Source organism: Suncus etruscus, chromosome 8 (genome assembly GCF_024139225.1).
Source record: "Suncus etruscus isolate mSunEtr1 chromosome 8, mSunEtr1.pri.cur, whole genome shotgun sequence".
Classification (NCBI taxonomy): Eukaryota; Metazoa; Chordata; class Mammalia; order Eulipotyphla; family Soricidae; genus Suncus; species Suncus etruscus.
Genome location: NC_064855.1, coordinates 115343080 through 115363123, shown reverse-complemented (window position 1 = coordinate 115363123; position 20044 = coordinate 115343080). Strand labels below are relative to the sequence as shown.

Genomic DNA, 20044 nt, shown 5'->3' with positions numbered 1-20044 from the left:
TTTCTTTTGAAAAACAGGCAATTCCCCTCATGAAATTCGTGATGACTATGCAGTAGGGCCCACTCTTGTCCACCAGACCCCCATCGATTCCATTCCTGGCGAGGGAGGGACACAGGACTCAAATTCCTGTTACTGCCGTCAGTGAGAAACACCAGTTTTCACAAATCCCAGGAGATAGGAATTTCCTTTGGATCAAAAAAAAAAAAAAAACAAAACCTCACTTGTGGGGACTGAAGCGATAGCACAGTGGGGAGGTCTCAGGCCATGCAAGTGAATAACCCGAGTTCGATCTTTTGCATCCCATATGGTCCTTTGAGCACCACCAAGAGTAATCCCCAAGTGCAGAACCAGGAGTAAGCCCTGAACATGACAGATGTGACCCCAAAACCAAAATCAAACCCTCCAATGTGAGTGGAACATGCCCAAAAGTCAGGTGAAAAACAGCTAACATTGGTAGAGAAATCATTTCCAAACACTGGTGGTAAATAGATTTGTATTTACAGAATCTCCGTGAATATACAACAGGTCAAGATGCAACAACGAAGACGTTTTTACAGTATTTATTAAGATAACAAATTTATAAATTCAAAGACTCAGAGGCACATAGTTTAAAAGGCCAATCCACGGGAATGATGGATATTGAAACAGAGAAGGTACTCGACAGGTACAACCAATACAAGAGTTTGTTTTGTTTTGTTTTAAAAGCCACAACCCCCCCGAAACAGAGCATACGAATCATCCTTCAAAATTACCATGATAAAAAGTTATTTCCTTCAAAGAAAAATAATTCTTTCTGCCTCCAGAGCCTAGAAAATCCTATTTACAACAAATAGTCCTGCATTTCACTGCTGAATATGGCCGTCTCTACCTGTGTTAGATGATGGAAAAAAATTGTAGAGCTATTGTATATTTACAAATACACAGAGCATATTTAAATTTGCTCTCCATGGAGAACAACTGAGTATATACTTAATCAAATCACAATACAAATGTCTTGAGAGTTGAAAACAGTTTTCGGGGACAGGTGGATGGGAAGAAGTGGATTTGAAATTCATTTTCTTTTTTTTTTCTGAAGGAATACTAGGCCAATAAGTCTGATAAAACTCAAGGGAGTCACAAACCAGGTCTTTGTTGATGAAGAATTAATTTATTTCTGTTTTAACTGGACACACCAGGGCTTCCTCCGTCAGTCAACCTTCACCACACTGTATATTTTGGTAACAAACCAAAAGCATGCAAAAAAACCAATTGTTCCTAGAGGGGGGGAAAAGAAAAGAAACCTTTTTCAAAGGAAGTTTCCAATTTACATGGAAAAAACTATGCAGATTTAAAGTGACTGGTTCCTTCCATCACTAAACTATAAATGTATTGAGAATACTCCCTAGGTTTATGAGTTGGTGGTTTTTGGGGGGCCACACCCAGTGACGCCCAGGGGTTACTCTAGGCTGTGTGCTCAGAAATCGCTCCTGGCTTAAGGGAACCATGTAGGACGCCAGGGATCAGAACTGCTAGGGATCAGACCACACAGTCCATACTCCATAGTGTGTGTGTGTGTGTGTGTGTGTGTGTGTGCGTGCGTGCGTGCATGCGTGCACTGAGGAATAACTACTCCTGGTGGGCCGGGGAACCAGTCCTGGGTCAGGGTGTGTGTGTGTGGGGGGGGGGTGTAGGGGTGTGTGTGTGGGGGGGTGTAGGGGTGTGTGTGTGTGTGTGTGTGTGTGTGTGTGTTTCTCCTACCTATGCACTGAGGAATAACTACTCCTGGTGGGCCGGGGAACCAGTCCTGGGTCAGGGTGTGTGTGTGTCTGTGTGTGTGTGTGTATGTGTGTGTGTGAAGGTTGTGTGTGTGTGTGTTTCTCCTACCTATGCACTGAGGAATAACTACTCCTGGTGGGCCGGGGAACCAGTCCTGGGTCAGGATGTGTGTGTGTGTGTGTGTGTGTAGGTATGTGTGTGTAGGGGTGGTGTGTGTGTGTGTGTGTGTGTGTGTGTGTGTGTTTCTCCTACCTATGCACTGAGGAGTAACTACTCCTGGTGGGCCGGGGAATCAGTCCTGTGTCAGGGTGTGTGTGTGTGTGTGTGTGTAGGTATGTGTGTGTAGGGGTGTGTGTGTGTGTGTAGGGGTGGGTGTGGGTGTGGGTGTGTGTTTCTCCAACCTATGCACTGAGGAATATCTACTCCTGGTGGGCTGAGGAACCCTAGGCGATGCTGAGGACAGAACCCAGGTAAGCCGTGTGTTCGTGTGTTCGTGTGTGTGTGTGTGTGCTGTGTCAAGCACCCTCCCATACATCCTATGGCTCTGGTCCCTCTGAACATCTTTTTAAAGCTGAGCACTTTACCTGTAAAGAGGAAGAAGATCAAGACCATTATCATGGTGTAGCCAAAGTAGAGAATGGTGCTCGCCGTGCCCGTGATCTGGAGCTTGGAGAAGAAGTAGTGGATCGCGTAGATGAGGAAATAGACGGCAGTGAAACCGCTGGTGAGGAACGAACGCCACTGCCAGTGGTAGTCCTGAGGGGAGGGGAGGGGAGGGGAGGAGAGCAAAGTCACCTTCCAGGGCAGAGGACAGAAGACACGCGGCAACCGCAGCCGCTGAAATGCCCAGAGGACAGGCAAAGGAAGGATGGTTTCCAGATGAACCGACACGTACCTCCGCACACAGGTGGAAATAGCAGAGGAGGATGGTGGCTTCGGAACACGTGATGACCAGAATGATGAACACCAGGAACAAGAAGCCGAACATGTAGTACATCTGGTGGGACCTAGAACCCAACAAGCCCACGCCGATGCATGAGGCATTTGCTCGCAGGCAGAGGAGCTGCCTCTGCCTCTTCCTTCCTCTTCACTTTCTCCCCCTCCCAAAGGCCCGTTTCTCCGAGTACCTGGGTGAGAGCTGAGTTGAGCGAGGGCACTTCCTTGCTCGTGGGGAGCCAGATATATTTTTGTTTTGGGGCCACACCTAGCGATGCTCAAGGCTGACTCCTGGCTCTGCGCTCAGGAAGTCACTCTTTTTTTCTTTTTTTTTTTTTTTGGTTTTTGGGCCACACCCGGCAGTGCTCATGGTTACTCCTGGCTGTCTGCTCAGAAATAGCTCCTGGCAGGCACGGGGGACCATATGGGACACCGGGATTTGAACCAACCACCTTTGGTCCTGGATCGGCTGCTTGCAAGGCAAACGCCGCTGTGCTATCTCTCCGGGCCCAGGAAGTCACTCTTGATAGTGCTTGCTGGGGGACCCGAAGGGACGCTGGGGATCGAACCCAGATCAGTCAAGTGCAAGGCAAGGGCCCTTTCTGCTGTACTATGGCTCCTGCCCAAAACCACAAACTCTCAAGTCAGGCACACACACAGCCCAGAGTGCACCTTGGCAACTCGGACAGGGATTAGCGGAGAGGCTGGAAGACACCAGAGTTATTCTGGGCACATGTGTCCCACTGCTTATCACGTGATACAATCAGCTGGACTTGGGGGATGCTGGAATAACGGGGGCAGAAGGGGTGTTCTACTGACTGAGAAGGGTGAGTTTCTTTGACCCTAAGCTACCTCAAACCGGCAGCTCTGCCAATGGGCGCAAAAGCTGATTAAAAGCCTCTCTGATGCCAGCCCGGTAAGGGGCTCAAAGTGTGTGGTGAGTAGTTCTGTCGGGCACAGGGGGCTGAGAACAAAGGCAAAGCTGGCATCAGGGCCCGGACGAGTGGGTGACACCACCGGGTGATGGCCTTGTACTTGGCTGACTAGTTTCCATCCCCAGGTACCCCTGATGGTCCCCCAAGCCAGTGATTCCTGAGTGCAGAATCTGGAGTCAGTCCCGGGCACTGATGGGTGTGTGGCCCCACCCCCATGATATCTGGTTACTGAAGGAGCTTCTATTATTTACTTATTTACTGGTTTTTGGGCCACACCCAGCAGTGCTCAGGGGTTACTCCTGGCTGTGAGCTCAGGAATCACTCATGGCAGGCTCAGGGGATCATATGGGATGCCAGGATTCGAACCACCTGTCTATCCTAGATCGGCTGCATGCAAGACAAACGCCCAACTGTTGTGCTATCTCTCCAGCCCCTGGAGGAGCTTCTATTTACAAGCTAGAAGCACGATCCATGTGGCGAAAGAGAAAACAAATAAGATTCGTCTAAGGATAATTAATGGGGACTGAGAGGGAAGGGACCCTCACTTACCAGATACTATTCAGAATGAAGAAGAGCTGAATAAAGATGCAGCCGAAGGGCAGGATCCCACCCATGATGATGCCAGGCAGAGGCTTGGTGTAGAAGGACTGCTCGGGAATCTGCCGTGGGATCTGATTGGTGCGGACTGGGTGTTCAATGGCCTTTGGGAGGAAGAGAGAGAAGGGAAAAGAGTGAGATCCATTGATTTCTGCCCTTCTCTATGCTACATGGCCGTATTGTTCTCCTCAGATTCTCAGGATCGAGAATGTGCCGGCCAGTCAATTCCAGCAGCCCGGGCTTACCAAGGTGTACCGCAGGAGAACAGGAGAGCAGGAGAGCCTGGGCACCGAGCGGCCAGTCAGGGGACCATATGGGTTGCTGGGAATTAAGCTGGTGTCTGTCCTGTGTTGGCCGCATGCAAGGCGAATGCCCTACCGCTGTGCTATTGCTCTGGCCCCAATTGGTGGCATTCTTGATCATTCTCCCTTTCATAATGCACTACAAGGTACTGGGAGTCTAAAATAACTGAGCAGAGCTGAAGAGGAATAATATTTGTGTATATGTAGGAATTCTTGTTTAAAATAAAAGTTCAACGGGGCCGGAGCGATGGCGCAGCAGTAGGGTATTTGCCTTGCACAAGGCTGACCCAGGATGAACCTCAGTTCCATCCCCGGCATCCCATATAGTCCCCCAAGCCAGGAGTAATCCAGTGTCACTGGGTGTGTCCCCCCCCCCCCAAAAAAAATAAAAACAAAACAAAAAGAAAACAACCTTGGTTCTTTTTTTTTTTTTTTTGGTTTTTGGGCCACACCCGGTGTTGCTCAGGAGTTACTCCTGGCTGTCTGCTCAGAAATAGCTCCTGGCAGGCTCGGGGGACCCTATGGGACACCGGGATTCGAACCAACCACCTTTGGTCCTGGATCGGCTGCTTGCAAGGCAAACGCCGCTGTGCTATCTCTCTGGGCTCCAACCTTGGTTTTTTTGAGGACTGAAATGATAGTACAGAGCAGTGGTGTTTGGCATGAGACTGACCCAGATTTGATCCCCGGTTTCCCCTATAGTCTCTGAACACTGCCAAGAGTAATTCCTGAGCGCAGAGCCAGAGCATTGTCGAGTGTGCCTCCAACCCAAAAATAAAGTTAAATTTGGCATTTTCCTTGAGATAATGTGTGTGTGTGTGTGTGTGTGTGTGTGTGTGTGTGTGTGTGTATATATATATATATATATATATATATATATATATATATATATATATATATATATGTAGAAAAGCATTATACTGTTCTTCCAGTTTTCATTTTTTAATTTTTTTTTTTTTTTTGGTTTTTGGGCCACACCCATTTGACGCTCAGGGGTTACTCCTGGCTATGCGCTCAGAAATCGCCCCTGGCTTGGGGGGACCATATGGGACGCTGGGGGATCGAACCTAAGTAAGGCAGACACCTTACCTCTAGCGCCACCTTCCCAGCCCCCATTTTTCAATTTTTAACTAGTAGTATGTCAGGAATTTCGGTACTTATTAAAATTAAATTTATGTATGTAATTAAAAAGATGTGTTGTTCCTACTTATACAATAAGAATTTAAAATCACAAATTAAACAATATTCCAGAGAGGGGAGAAACCCTTGAGTAGTTGGCAAAGGGGTGCAGAGGAAGCAGGAAGCAGACAGACAGGTGCCCTCACACTGCAAACCACATTCTCCGAACTTCACACCAACTTTCAGAGAAGGACAAGGAAAAGACTTGGGCATGAGGAAGAATTCTCCTTCTCCTCTTCTTCCTCCCCCTCCTCCTCCTCCTTCTCCTCCTCACTTTCCTAGCCTGAGGGGAGAAGAGAGACAGGCCAGGCCAGAGAGCTCTGGGCCTTGATTATAATCTCCCTTAAAAATAAAATTCCAGCTTCTTTTCCCTCTATTTTGCAATAAACTTTTCTACCTTCTTAAAAAAAAAAAAAATCAAATTCCAGGGGACGGAGTGATAACACAGCAGTAGATTGTTTGCCTTGCAAGTGGCTGACCGGAGACAGACTCAAGTTCGATTCCAGGCATCCCATTTGGTCCCCAAGCCTGACAGGAGTGATTCCTGAGCTCAGAGCCAGGAGTAACCCCTGGGCGCTGCCAGGTATGACCCAAAAACAAACCAACAAAAAACAAAAAAATCAAATTTCAGGGGCCGGAGAGATAGATACTACAGAAGGTAGGTAGAGCCTTTGCTTTATACCTAGTTGCTCCAGGTTTGATTCCTGGCACCCCATACGGTCACCTGGCACTCAACAAGAGTAATTCCCGAGAAGAGTCAGAGTAATCCGTGGACACTGCTGGCTGTCTGAAGACCAAATCAAAAGATAAAACAAACAACTTCCCCAAATTTCAGCAGGGAATATTAGACCTTCACTCTCAAGTCATGTATTTAAAAACTTAAGGGCTGGAATGATAATATCGTGGGGAGGGTGTTTGTCTTGCATGAGGCCAATCCAAGTTCAATCCTCAGTACCACATATGGTTTCCCAAGCCTACCGGAAGTGATCCCTGGGTGCAGAACCAGGAGCAAATTCTGAGCACTGCCAGGTGAGGATGAAAAACAAAACTAACCCAACTCCCCAAATATTTTTGCTGTTGACGGATTAGGAAGGAAAACCCCACATGCTGACTATTTTTATTAAGAAAAAAAAAAGGTCTGGGCCCGGAGAGATAGCACAGTGGCGTTTGCCTTGCAAGCAGCCGATCCAGGACCAAAGGTGGTTGGTTCGAATCCCGGTGTCCCATGTGGTCCCCCGTGCCTGCCGGGAGCTATTTCTGAGCAGACAGCCAGGAGTGACCCCTGAGCACTGCTGGGTGTGGCCCAAAAACCAAAAAAAAAAAAAAAAAAAAGGTCATTTCATTCATTTACTACAAAACTTATGCAGCCTAAGCTACACCCTTAATCTTTGGCCATACTCCAAAGACGTTCTTATTTTCAGCAAGACCGTCGTCCTGCTCAAAAGGCAGGAATTTTCTTTTTCTACAAAACTCAAATTTAAACTTTTTCTTTTTCATCTTTCCCTCCATCTCTTCTGGTGGTAAATGCTGAGGCCGCCATGGGACCATTTCCCTGCAAGGTCGCAGTGCCCAGCCAACTTACATTCTTCTTGAAGCCGAAGTAGGCGCCAATGAAAGTTAGGGGCACCGAGATGCAGAACCACAGGGCCAGGATGGCCACCAGCGTGCCGAAGGGGATGGCGGCCGAGGAGCCCTCCCCCCAGAGGATGAGGTTCATGATGAAGAAGTCTGCGAACACGATCCTGAAAGACACAGGGGTGGGAAGAAATGGGATGGGTAGATGAGCACCTGAACCACGGGGGAGCAGCTGACGGGCACAACCTGCTTGGACCCAGGTACAAGGTCCATTCCTTATACCTGTTCATCCAGGCTATATGTGGCCAAGTCACGCAGGATGCAAACTTAAACATCACTAGGAAACGCCATATTGTCTTTTTTTTTTTTGGTTTTGGGGCCACACTCAGCTGCGCTCCAGAGCTACTCCCGGCAGGCTCAAGAGACCCATAAGGGATGCCAGAAATTCAAATCCCAGCACCCCATATGGTCCCCCGAGCCTGCCAGGAGCAATTTCTGAGTGCAGAGCCAGGAGTAACCCCCAAGCGCTGCCAGGTGTGGCCCCAAAACCAAAATAAATAAATAAATAAATAAAATCTAGAAACAATGTTTACCATTGTCAAATGCAGGGGCTGAATCAATAGCATAGTAGGTAAGGGCTCGCCCTGAACGAGGCTGACTCACTCAGCTAAATCCCCAGCATCTAGGTGGTTCACTAAACATCCCCAGGAATGATTCCTGAGCACAGGGCCAGGAATAACCCCAAAACAAAATAAAACAAAACAAACCAACAAAACAACCTTCCCAATATTCTCAAATGCATTTGTCGTGCCTACTACCATCATTCTCTGCAGGTGTTGGCTGATGTAAAAAGTGGTGATGGGTCTCAGTAAATGATGCTTCTCACCCCTACCCTATCCCACTTTCAAGAGAGGGCTGATAAATGTGACTCAGAGCAGGGATGGCCGGACACATAAGAGACCCAGCATGGGGCAGCTGTCATGAAGCTAGGGAGGAAAGAGTCCCAAGAGAAAGGGGTCGTTGAGTTGAGCAGTGTGTGGTGTGAGTGTCTCACACGGGAAAGGGAGAGAAGGGGCCAGAAGCCTTAGATGAAGCCTCACAGAAAAGGACAGCCCTGGGATGGGATGTGTGTTGGACACTGTCTATATGGAACTCGATCGTGAATAGCATCAGAGCTCTATCGTTCATAGCGATTCAATTTAAATAAATAAATACATAAATAAATAAACAAATGGGCTGGAATGATAACACAGCGGTAGAGTGTTCAACTTGCACACAGCCAACCTGGGTTCAATCCTGACATCCCATGTAGTCTCCCATGCCTGCCAGGGGCGATTTTTGAGCACTGAGCCAGGAGTAACCCCTGAGCGCTGCTGGGTGAGGCACCAAAACCAAAAAATATATAAACAAGCAAGTAAATAAACATCATGCTATCTTCTCTACAAGAAGACACAGACTTTTTCCAGAGAAGGCATACAGTAATTATACTGCAGATGTTTACTAAAGACTTTTCTTTTCAAGAAAAAAGAATTTTTTGGAGGGAGTCACATTTTGTTGGTTCTCAGGGATCATTCCGAAAAGTGTTTGGGGGGGACCAACTATACATGTGCCAGGGAGCAAAACCAGGTAGGCTGCATACATACAAGGATACCAGGCAAATGTCTTAACCCCTGTGCCCTCTCTCCAGCCCTTCACCCTTTTAATTAAAAAAAAAGGGGGGGGGCGGAGAGATAGCATGGAGGTAAGGCGTTTGCCTTTCATGCAGAAGGACGGTGGTTCGAATCCCGGCATCCCATATGGCCCCCCAACCCTGCCAGGGGCGATTTCTGTGCATAGAACCAGGAGTAACCCCTGCGCGCTGCCGGGTATGACCCAAAAACCAAAAAAAAATGTGCTTTTCAGTTTTGTTACTCTGTTGGCTTGAGGGAAAAAACTATTTCAGCAATTACACTAGAGTAATAAAGAATTACTTAAGGTGCCGGGAAGGTGGCGCTAGAGATAAGGTGTCTGCTTGTAAGCGCTAGCCAAGGAACTGACCGCGGTTCGATCCCCCGGCGTCCCATATGGTCCCCCCAAGCCAGGGGCAATTTCTGAGCACTTAGCCAGGAGTAACCCCTGAGCGTCAAACGGTGTGGCCCAAAAACCAAAAAAAAAAAAAAAAAAGAATTACTTAAAAAAATCTGACTTTCTCAGAAATGTGGTTTTAAAGACAGTGCTTTAGATATACGATTGAAAGCTGAGAAACAAGGCTACGTTGTCACTGAAACATCCACTTACCCAGGACAAAGAAATGACGTCAATAAAACATTTGTTTTCCACTTTTCGCCACCGAAGGCTGTGAAGGCAAACAGAAGGAGTAAAACACATGGAACCCCAAGGTCCCCCGTGCCAGTCTAGGGCTGAATAAAGAATACCCCTCCCCCCACCCACAAAGACTGGAGTGCCCAAACCACTGGACTCTCTCTGGCCCTCAGTCAAACCACTTAAGTCAAAACCCAACTTCTTTTTGGGAGGCCGCACACAAGCAGTGCTCAGAATCACTGTTGGAGGTGCTCAGGGGAACCTAGCAAGGGTCTCAAACTCGCGGGCTGCAAACGGCCCTCCGTACAACATTTTGTGGCCCTGCTCTAGAGGAATCTTTTTTCCTTTTGTTTTGTTTTAGTTGTTTGGGTCACACCCCCCAATGTTCAGGGCTTACTACTGACTTTGCACTCAAGGATCACCCCAACTTTGCCTCCTGCAGCCCCCGGGTAAATTGAGTTTGAGACCCCTGCGGGTCTATAGGATGCCAGGATCAAACCCACGGGGAGCTGTGTGCAAGGAAAATACCTTTCCCTTTGTGCTATCACTCCTCACTCTGGCCCAAAACCCTAACTTAAAAAAAATGGCTGAACAAATGAATCTAGAGACAGTGAATGACCCACACTACAAGGAAACCAAGAACAGGATGTCTTTTTCCCAAGGCTACGACACACACACGCGCAGCTTCCGGGGCAGCTGCGGAGATATACTTACATTTGTAGAACCTGGCAGCCACGTAGCCCGCGGGCGTGCCCAGCAGCACCCAGAGCACCACGGCGCAGGTCATCAGGGCGCCTCGGTTGGCAGGAGACAAGAAGCCCAGGCAGGCAAAGACTGGAAGGCAAGCAGGACACGTGAGGTGTGACCAGGGCATTTTTTGTTTGTTTTGTTGTTTTATTGATTTGGAATGCATTTTTATGGAAGAATTACTAGCTTAAAATATTACAAAGGCTTCAGGATACTGCCTTTTATTCCTTTAGTTTTAATAACTCTCTGGTTTTGTTGCCACACCCAGCAGGGCTCAGGGATTACTCAGGGGTTACTCATGGCTCTGCACTCAGAAATCACTCCTGGTAGGCTTGGGGGACCATATCGGACGCTGGGGATAGAACCCAGGTCAGCCACATTCAAGACAAACACCCTACCCACTGTTCTGTCACTCTGGCCCCGATATATATACATATATATCCCCCCCCCCATTTTTGGGTCACACCTGGTGGCACTCAGGGGTTACTCCTGGCTCTATGCTCAGAAATCCCTCCTGGCAGGCTTGGGGGACCATATGGGATGCTGGAATTCAAACCACCATCCTTCTGCATGCAAGGCAAATGCCCTACCTCCATGCTATCTCTCTGGCCTCCAGCCCCAATTTCTTTTTTTTTTTTTTTTTTTTTTTTTTTGGTTTTTGGGCCACACCCTGTGATGCTCAGGGGTTACTCCTGGCTATGCGCTCAGAAGTTGCTCCTGGCTTCTTGGGGGACCATATGGGACGCCGGGGGATCGAACCGTGGTCCGTCCTAGGCTAGCGCAGGCACCTTACCTCCAGCGCCACCGCCCGGCCCCTCCAGCCCCAATTTCTAATAAATTCTTTAATGGAATCACCTGGAGAGGTGCAGTGACAAGTTGCTGATGCTTGGGCTCCAATCAGACAGCAAATGTCTGAGTCCCATCCGTTCGCCAACACATACTTCCTGATACATCACCAATATACTGTGGCCTAGCTGAGGCCGAGGGTCTTTTCCGCTTGTTACATATTTGTTACGTTCACGACTGCCTAAGAGCACACGTGTCCCCTATTCCCAAGAGGGGTGCTCCATATCTGAGTTGCATGTCCAGTGCCCGAGGTAGGGACAAACTTCTCTGTCCCTCAGGCCTTTTCCATCCCTCCAGGGTGGGGAAAACCCACCTCACGCTCAGGTGTAAGAGAGAGAATGGAACCAGCAGAGAAGGGAAGGCTGGGTTTCCCGAACCCCGCCAGCCAGTCCTGCCGGGTCTTCCCGGTCAGGGCTTGGCTCAAGCTGGGAATAAAATAAGCTGCCACACTCGGAGCATTGAGCGGGACTCAAGAGGGAGTCAGGGGGGTTTCCCGGGGCGTCTTGATCCCAGGAGTGTGGAGCCAGGCGCCTCCCTCCAGGACATGCCCAACACAAGCTCGGTACCTCCCTCAGAAGGAAGCCAGAAGGGGCCTTAGCCACAGGAGAATGACTGATCGAGTTCCCAGGTATGGACAATGCCAACACTGGAGCTGGGTCAAGGGGCTATGGACGAAAGCAGCCTCAGGCACCAGAGACGCTGCTGAGGAATTTTTTCCCCCCTGGAAAGGGAAGTGGTAGGTCAAGCAAGTTTGGGAACCGCAGTGGAGGAGCTCCTGGAACCCTCTGACCCGGCCCTTGGGTGGGACCAGCGGGCTCAGAAGCAGCTTGTCCCCATGTGTGCGGCTGACAACGATCCCCACCACGCCCTCCCCGAGGCTCCCCGACTCTCCCTCAAATCCGACACGCCTTCTTTGCAGTTGTGCCCGACAACTAAAGACCCAGAAGTGGCAGATGCACTCTGTGCGTCTCCTGCACAGAGCTCAGGGCAGAGTTTTGCCCCTGGTATCCCGCAGCCTGATTCTTTGGGATTCTGGGCCCTTCAAGCCATCGCCCAAAGCTCCTGCCTGCCTTCTTCTCAGTGTCCTCGTCAGTCTGACACATGCATGGATTCAAACCTGCCTCATCAATACTCATGAGCGTTGGCACTACCCAGCATGTGTGCAGTTAAGCCCCCTGTAAGTAAGGCAACAATTTCACCCACGGGAACCTGCCTTAGGATTATGGATTTAACCTCAATCCGACTTCAAAGCAAGCAAAGCCAGTGGTTTCTGAATTTTTCCGATTATATCCAGATTCCTGGTCACAGACCATAGGAGACCGACAGGAAGGAAAGCAGAATTCGGAAAATTCCACTCATAAGCCTTTTCCTCCCTCGCTCTCTCACAAATTTGGAAAGCAGAGCCAGGGGATCAAAGCACCCCCCATACCCCAGAAAGGCTTCAGAACATGGCCCCTGATCTAAGGTGGGGAGGAATTAGTTGGCCAAAGGGTAATTAATGGTATTCCTGCAGATTCTTTTTTTTTTTTTTTTTTTTGGTTTTTGGGCCACACCCGGTAACGCTCAGGGGTTACTCCTGGCTATGCGCTCAGAAGTCGCTCCTGGCTTGGGGGACCATATGGGACGCCGGGGGATCGAACCGCGGTCCGTCTCCTAGGCTAGCGCAGGTAAGGCAGGCACCTTACCTCCAGCGCCACCGCCCGGCCCCATTCCTGCAGATTCTTAGAAATTGCACAAGAAGGTACTTTTGAGGGCTGAAGTGATGGCGCAGCAGTGGGGCGGTTGCCTTGCACGAGGCTGACCCAGGACGGACCTGGGTTCGATCCCCAAAGTCCCATATGTTCTCCCAAGCCAGGAGTGATATCTGAGCACATAGCCAGGAGTAACCCCTGAGTGTCACCGGGTATGGCCCAACAACCAAAAAAAAAAAAAAAAAAAAAAAAGGTACTTTTGTGCATAAAAAGATCTTTCCCGGACACTACTACAAAAAACAAAGTTCTCTCCCGCTGCCCCCTCAAAGGGCCACCCAAAGCTTCCTTCTCCAGCCCCCCAAAACTCCTCCTGATCTGCCTTGAGGAAGTCCAAAGGGACCCCAAGGCATGTGGCCCAGGAGAGTGGACATCCTGGTGGCGTTAAGATGACCCGGTTACCAGGACTCGCTGATGGCTCATCCTTTTCTCTTTCTAACCTGGGAGCCACAGCTCCTTCTTTCCACCATCTAGGATGTGGGCTACCAAAGCGAGGCCTGCCCGGTCCCCCCAAAACCCTGAACACTCACAGAGTGTGACGAACGTCATGATGAGGATCTGAGTCCCCGAGCCGAGGGAAACTGACAGCAGCATCCCCTTCCGAGGCGGCCGGAAGATGTCGCCGTGAACGAGTTTCCAGCCGAACTCCTCCTGGGCGTCCTCCTGCAGAGCGAGGGGAGAAGGGGACGTGGGTTATCCAGCACCGGCTCAGCCTACCTGGCTCAGAAGCACCAAAACCCCAGAGCAGAAGCCAAAAGAATCAAGCTTTGGGGCCGGAGAGACAGCATGGAGGTAAGGCGTTTGCCTTTCATGCAGAAGGTCATCAGTTCAAATCCCGGCATCCCGTATAGTCGTGTCCCCCCCCCCCCCCCCCCCCCGAGCCTGCCAAGAGCAATTTCTGAGCGTAGAGCCAGGAGTAACCCCGAGTGCTGCCAGGTGTGACCCAAAAAAAAAAAAAAAAAAAAAAAAAAAACAGAAAGAAAAAAGAATCAAGCTTATGCGACGGAGGAGAATCTTGAGGTTTGAGGGCACACCGGGGGTTCCTTCCGGCTTAATCCTGGCTCTGTATTCAGGTCAGGGGTCATTCCTGGTGGGGCTTGGGAGGACCTTAGGGGATGCTGGGGAGCAACTCAGGTCAGCTGCATGTAAGGCAAGTGCCCCTTCTCCAATGTTTTCTCTCTCATCGATCTCTCCCTCTCTCTCTACTTTTCACAGTTGTTGTTTTGTTTGTTTGTTTGTTTTGGGGCCACACCTAGTGGCACTCAGGGTTTACTCCTGGCTCTGCGCTCAGAAATTGCTCCTGGCAGGCTCAGAGAACCATATGGGATGCTGGGATTCGAACCACCGTCTGTCCTGAATCGGCCGTGTGCAAGGCAAATGTCCTAGCACACTGTGCTATCTCTCTGGCCCCATGTTGTGTGTGTGTTTTTTTTTTAATTTCTGGGCCACACCTGGCTCTGTACTCCTGGAAGATTCTGGGGACCCATATGGATGCTACTGGTTGAATCTGGCCACATGCAAGGCAGATGCCCTCCCCACTGTGCTATTGCTCTGGCCTCCACTTTTCAGATTTCAATATAGAAATGACTGCTCTGATGACTTTATTATGCCCAAGCCTGAGACTTATTTACAAACTATTTGATATGGAGCCGGAGAGATAGCTTGGTGGTAAGGCGTTTGCCTTTCATCAAGAAGGACGGTGGTTCAAATCCTGGCATCCCATATGGTCCCCTGTGCCTGCCAGGAGTGATTTCTTTTCCTTTTTTTTTCTTTTTGGTTTTTCGGCCACACCCATTTGATGCGCAGGGGTTACTCCTGGCTAAGCGCTCAGAAATTGCCGCTGGCCTGGGGGGACCATGTGGGACACCCGGGGATCGAACCGCAGTCTTTTCTTGGCTAGCGCTTGCAAGGCAGACACCGGCCCCAGGAGCGATTTCTGAGCATAGAGCCAGGAGTAACCCCTGAGCGCTATCAGGTTTGACCCCCCCCCAAAGAAAAACAAAAACAAAAAAATATTTGATGATGAGAATCCAATAAATTGGTCAATGGCAACATAACCCAAGAGCTGGCACAAAGGAGTGGGGTGAGGGGGTCTGGTGAGGACCCTAACACAAGGATGAAGGGAAGTGGAAACTTGGGTGGAGCCTGTGGGTTTGGAGTGCTGAGTGCGTGAAACCCAGTGCGGCCAACCAGGGTGCCTCGAATAAGATCATAAAAGTGAAAGAAAAGACAACGTGAATTTAAGACAACTCTTGAGAAGGCTTTAAAAAAAAGCTAGTTCGACCTCAGGCCATTCAACCTTGGTCCAGAGAAGAAGAAAAAGGCAGCTGGGAGAGAGAACTCAGCTCAAGCACCTCACTAGGGGCTGGAGTGACAGGACAGCAGGGAAGGCGCTCGCCTTCCATTCAGCTCACCCAGCATCCTGTATGGTTCTCAGAGAACCATGAGGAGCGAACCCTGAGTGCAGAGCCAGGAACAAGCCTGGGCAAACAATGGACCCAAGCCCCAAACGAACAAAAGGCGATCTTGTCTACCAAACCCTGCACTCACCGTGGAGTCCATCTGGTTGTATCTGGCGATGTCTTTATGCAGCGTCCGCAGCATGATCATGGCCACCATCCCAGACAGGAAGAGGACGATGACCAGGGAGTTCATGATGCTACTTGGAGAGAGACAAGTGCCAGGGTTTATCTGAGGCTTAGCTCCCGAGGGGCAAACTTTGGGGAAAACTGCTCCCCAGTCATTGGCGTGGCCGGTGAGGGCGCCTGATGCCAACACCCCAGAACCACAGGGTAAGAGGACTGCCCACACTTCCTGGTGAGGGGCTGACACATGCGAGGGAGGGGCGGGATGGGGCTGGGGGGCACAGCTCACACCCTCAGTGGCTGAGGCCTTGGGGAGGGTCCTCCCAGGCACCGCCACCCACACAGCTCGAGTCAGAACCAAAACACGTGACTGGAATCTAATTCAGTTCAGGGAGTGGGCAGGCTTCTGCCAGGTCTCTTGCAGGATATAGGTGGTAGCTTCAGGTACTTTGTATGTAGCATATATACATGTATATAGATGATGTTCACGTTACAGAACTGTATATTACACATGTAATACATAATACCACATAGATGTGTGTATATATAATGTAATTTAGTATGGATCCAGGTCTTATTTATATATAAAAATATTTTACAATATATATATATATATTTTTTTTTTGGGGGGGGGTCCACACCTGGCAGCGCTCAGGGGTTTCTCCTGGCTCTATGTTCAGAAATCACCCCTGGCAGGCACAGGGGACCATATGGGATGCCGGGATTCAAACCACCGTTCTTCTGCATGAAAAGCAGAAGGGCATGAAAGGCCTTACCTCCATGCTATCTCTCCGGCCCCTATTTTACAATATTTATATTACATAAGTATATACTACATACATAATGTGTGTTATGCCCATAACACGCTAACATATTACACACATGTATATGTGTGTATCCAAGTCAACATTATTGAACAGCCTAGTTAATATGTAGCTTTACATGTATACATATAATTTTATGTGCATAGCAAATGCACACTGCATTTACATATCACACGTGTAATCTACATGCTACACTGCGGACTGTATATTGCACACATTCCTGTGTGTAATGTGTATAATATGTAACTTGACTTAGGTGTCCACAGTCACATTATTAAATGCCACTGTACCCAAAGGCGATGGGCCACAAATTGCAAGGACTGGTCTGGGCCCTGAGCGAATCGACCGAGAACCAGTCCAGTCAGTCCAGTGATGAGTGGTAAAGTATCGGCTGGCCATGCGGGAGGGGAGAGCGATGGGACCAGGAGGGGCTCTGGTCCTCCCAAGTCACAGAAGATGCTCAGAGGCAGGGACACTTAGCTCCTTTTGGTCCCCAAGCAGTGGCCAGAGGCAGGCATCGCCAGAGAAACAGACTCTGCACAAGCGTTTGGTTTGGAGGGCCAACTCAGTGAGTGGTGCTGAGAGGGTACTTCTGGTTCAGGGGACCACCAGATGCCAGGGAATCGAACCCATGTCGAGTGCATGCAAGGCAAGAGCCCTCCCACGGGCTTCCAGACTATAATTTCCAGGCCAGGTGGAAGGGAAGTGAGCCCTTCTTACCTAAACCACTGGATGTGCGTGTGGGGCATGGACTCCAGAATGTAGTCCCACCTCGAAGCCCATCTGATAGTTTTGTCCTCCTGAAGGCACAAGAACACCACAAAACAAAACTCTTGAAACATATTCAGAATTCCAAACTGCCCACTCACAGCCAAACCTTCTAGTCATAGTCTACCCGTAAGAGCAATTTTTGCTAATTCTGTTTTTTTTTTTTTTTTTTGGAGGGGGGGGAAGCAGTAGGGACATTCCCAGCAGTGCTCGGATTACTTCTGGCTTTGCTCTCAGAAATTATTCCTGGGCCGGAGTATAGATAGCATGGAAGTAAGGCGTTTGCCTTTCATGCAGAAGGATGGTGGTTCGAATCCCGACATCCCATATGGTCCCGTGCCTGCCAGGAGCGATTTCTGAGCATAGAGCCAGGAGTAACCCCTGAGCGCTGCCGGGTGTAACCTATAAACCAAAAAAAGAAAAAGAAATTATTCCTGACATGGGGGCCAAAGAGATAGCACAGCGGCAGAGCATTTGCCTTGCATGCAGCTGATCCAGGACCAACGGTGGTTCGAATCCCAGCATCCCATAGAGCAGGGGTCTCAAACTCAATTTACCTGGGGGCCGCATGAGGGATTTCGCTTACTGAATATTCGCAATAAAAAAATCGCATTCGTAAGAAAAATAATCGCAAAAAATTACATTAAACATTTGCATACCCCGAACAAAACTGCTCAGGGTATGAGAATGTTTAATGCAATTTTTTTTTTTTTTTTTTTTTTTGGTTTTTGGGCCACACCCAGCACACCCTGTGTGCTCAGGGCTTGCTCCTGGCTGTCTGCTCAGAAATAGCTCCTGGCAGGCATGGGGGACCATATGGGACACCGGGATTCTAACCAACCACCTTAGATCCTGGATCGGCTGCTTGCAAGGCAAACACTGCTCTCTCTGGGTCTGCAATTTTTTTCTTACTAATGCAATTTTTATTGAGATTATTTGGTAAGTGAATAATCGTGAATACTGTGATATTTGAAGGCCAGCCGCGGGCCACAAAATGTTGTATGGAGGGCCGCAAATGGCCCGCGGGCCGCGAGTTTGAGACCCCTGCCACAGGGTCTCCCGAGCCTGCCAGGAGCAATTTCTGAGTGCAGAGCCAGGAGTAACCCCTGAGCGTTGCTGGGTGTGACCCAAAAACCAAACCCCCCCAAAAAAAGAATTACTTGGGGAACCCTATGGTATGCTGGGAATCGAACCCAGGTTGGCCACAGGCAAAGCACCCCCCTACCCACTATGCTCTCAGTCCAGCCCCAATTTTCACTGATCTTTTTTTTGGGTTTTTTTTTTTTGGGGGGGGGTTTTGGGTCACACCTGGGAGCGTTCAGGGGTTACTCCTGGCTCTATGCTCAGAAATCGCCCATGGCAGGCACAGAGTGCCATATAGGATGCCAGGATTCGAACCACCATCCTTCCATGAAAGGTAAATGCCCTACCTCTATGCTATCTCTCTGGCCCCAATTTTCACTGATCTTAACTTTGGTCAGTCCTGAGATTCAGGAAGTTTAGGTGTACAAAAGAAAATCAGCTGAAATGAAGCACATGAGTGAGAACAAACAAACAAACAAATAGATTGAGCTTTTCAAAGTATTAGCTACTAGAAAAATAATGCTTTTAAAGTTTTGCATTAAATTGTGACGTTACGTGCTCGCTTCGGCAGCACATATGCTAAAATTGGAATGATACAGAGATTAGCATGGCCCCTGCGCAAGGATGACACACAAATTCGTGAAGCGTTACATATTTAAAAAAAAATTGTGACGTTAAAAAGAAAGTGTTTCGGGATTCGAGTGAGAGAACAGTTGTAGGACATTTGCCTTGCACTCAGCTGACCTGGGTTCAATCCCTGGCATCCTATATGGTCCCCCAATCCCGCCAGGAGCGATTTCTGAGTGCAGAGTCAGGAGTAAACCCTGAGCACCACCAGATGTAGCCCCAAACCAAAGCCACCCCCCCCCCCAAAAGTGTGATAATCAGTTTCACTCTCTTGCCAGCTGTTCCACAGAGACACTTGACCATGCCAGATGCCAGCCCCGGGATATGGGAGCTGTCATCCCACTCAGCTCTCAGCCCTCCTGGAAACCTGTTTTCTCTGCTCCCACCAATTCTCCAGAACTCCCCAGAACTGCCAGAAACTGCTGATCACGGGAAAATGCTCCAGTTAATTCAGACTCAAATACTGACTTTGTTTTTTAGTTTTGTTTTGTTTTGGGGCCACACCCATTGATGCTCAGGGGTTACTCCTGGCTATGCGCTCAGAAGTCACCCCTGGCTTGGGGGGGCCATATGGGACACCGGGGGATCGAACTGCGGTCTTGCCTAGGCTAGCACGAGCAAGGCAGATGCCTTACCTCTAGTGCCACCACTCTGGCCCCTGACTTTGTGTTTTTTTTTTTTTTTGGTTTTTCGGGCCACACCATTTGATGCTCAGGGGTTACTCCTGGCTAAGCGCTCAGAAATTGCCCCTGGCTTGGGGGGACCACATGGGACGCTGGGGGGGGGGGGCGTCGAACCAAAGTTCTTCCTTGGCTAGCGCTTGCAAGGCAGACACCTTACTTCTAGCGCCACCTCGCCGGCCCCGACTGTTTTTTTTAGTTTTTTTCAAATACAGACTTTGAAAACAAACAAGCTACATTGCCCAGAGACCCAGAGCCTCAGTCTCAAGAGCATTTGCACTGCTGCTCCTCCAAGGCAAGGCTTCCTTCCCCTTTTGACCTCCAGGCAGTGGTTGGGCTTCCAGGAAGCACCCCAACAGGCTCCCTTCTCCAACTGCTCACATTTTTGGCCCTGTCGCTCAGAGTCTGATGGTGTTGGCAGATACATGTCTGGCAGACCAGGCCCTGCTTTATTAGCTTGCTGGAAATTGCTAACTGCTTGATATGCAGATTGAGTCATTGTCAGTTTTGGTTGTTTTTTTTTTTTCCGGTTTTGGGTTTTTGATGGCAAGAATTA

General features: G+C 49.3%; 1 protein-coding gene and 1 non-coding gene across 2 annotated transcripts in view; one reads left to right on the top strand and one right to left on the bottom strand.

The window, feature by feature from the left end:
- Positions 1 to 544: 544 nt before the first annotated feature.
- Positions 545 to 20044, bottom strand: part of TM9SF2 (transmembrane 9 superfamily member 2) — a 52358-nt gene continuing 32858 nt past the window's right edge. Inside the window, exons 8-17 of the mRNA XM_049778617.1 lie at positions 17051 to 17130; positions 15472 to 15580; positions 13452 to 13584; positions 10295 to 10414; positions 9557 to 9614; positions 7287 to 7446; positions 4176 to 4327; positions 2651 to 2762; positions 2340 to 2511; positions 545 to 1254 (exon numbers count right to left, since the gene is read on the bottom strand). Coding sequence (XP_049634574.1) covers positions 1187 to 1254; positions 2340 to 2511; positions 2651 to 2762; positions 4176 to 4327; positions 7287 to 7446; positions 9557 to 9614; positions 10295 to 10414; positions 13452 to 13584; positions 15472 to 15580; positions 17051 to 17130 — 1164 coding nt within the window. The 3' untranslated portion in view covers positions 545 to 1186. The remainder of the gene's footprint in view (positions 1255 to 2339; positions 2512 to 2650; positions 2763 to 4175; positions 4328 to 7286; positions 7447 to 9556; positions 9615 to 10294; positions 10415 to 13451; positions 13585 to 15471; positions 15581 to 17050; positions 17131 to 20044) is intronic.
- LOC126017027 (U6 spliceosomal RNA) lies at positions 18737 to 18840 on the top strand. The gene has a single exon (XR_007498704.1). It is a non-coding gene; the product is annotated as a U6 spliceosomal RNA (small nuclear RNA).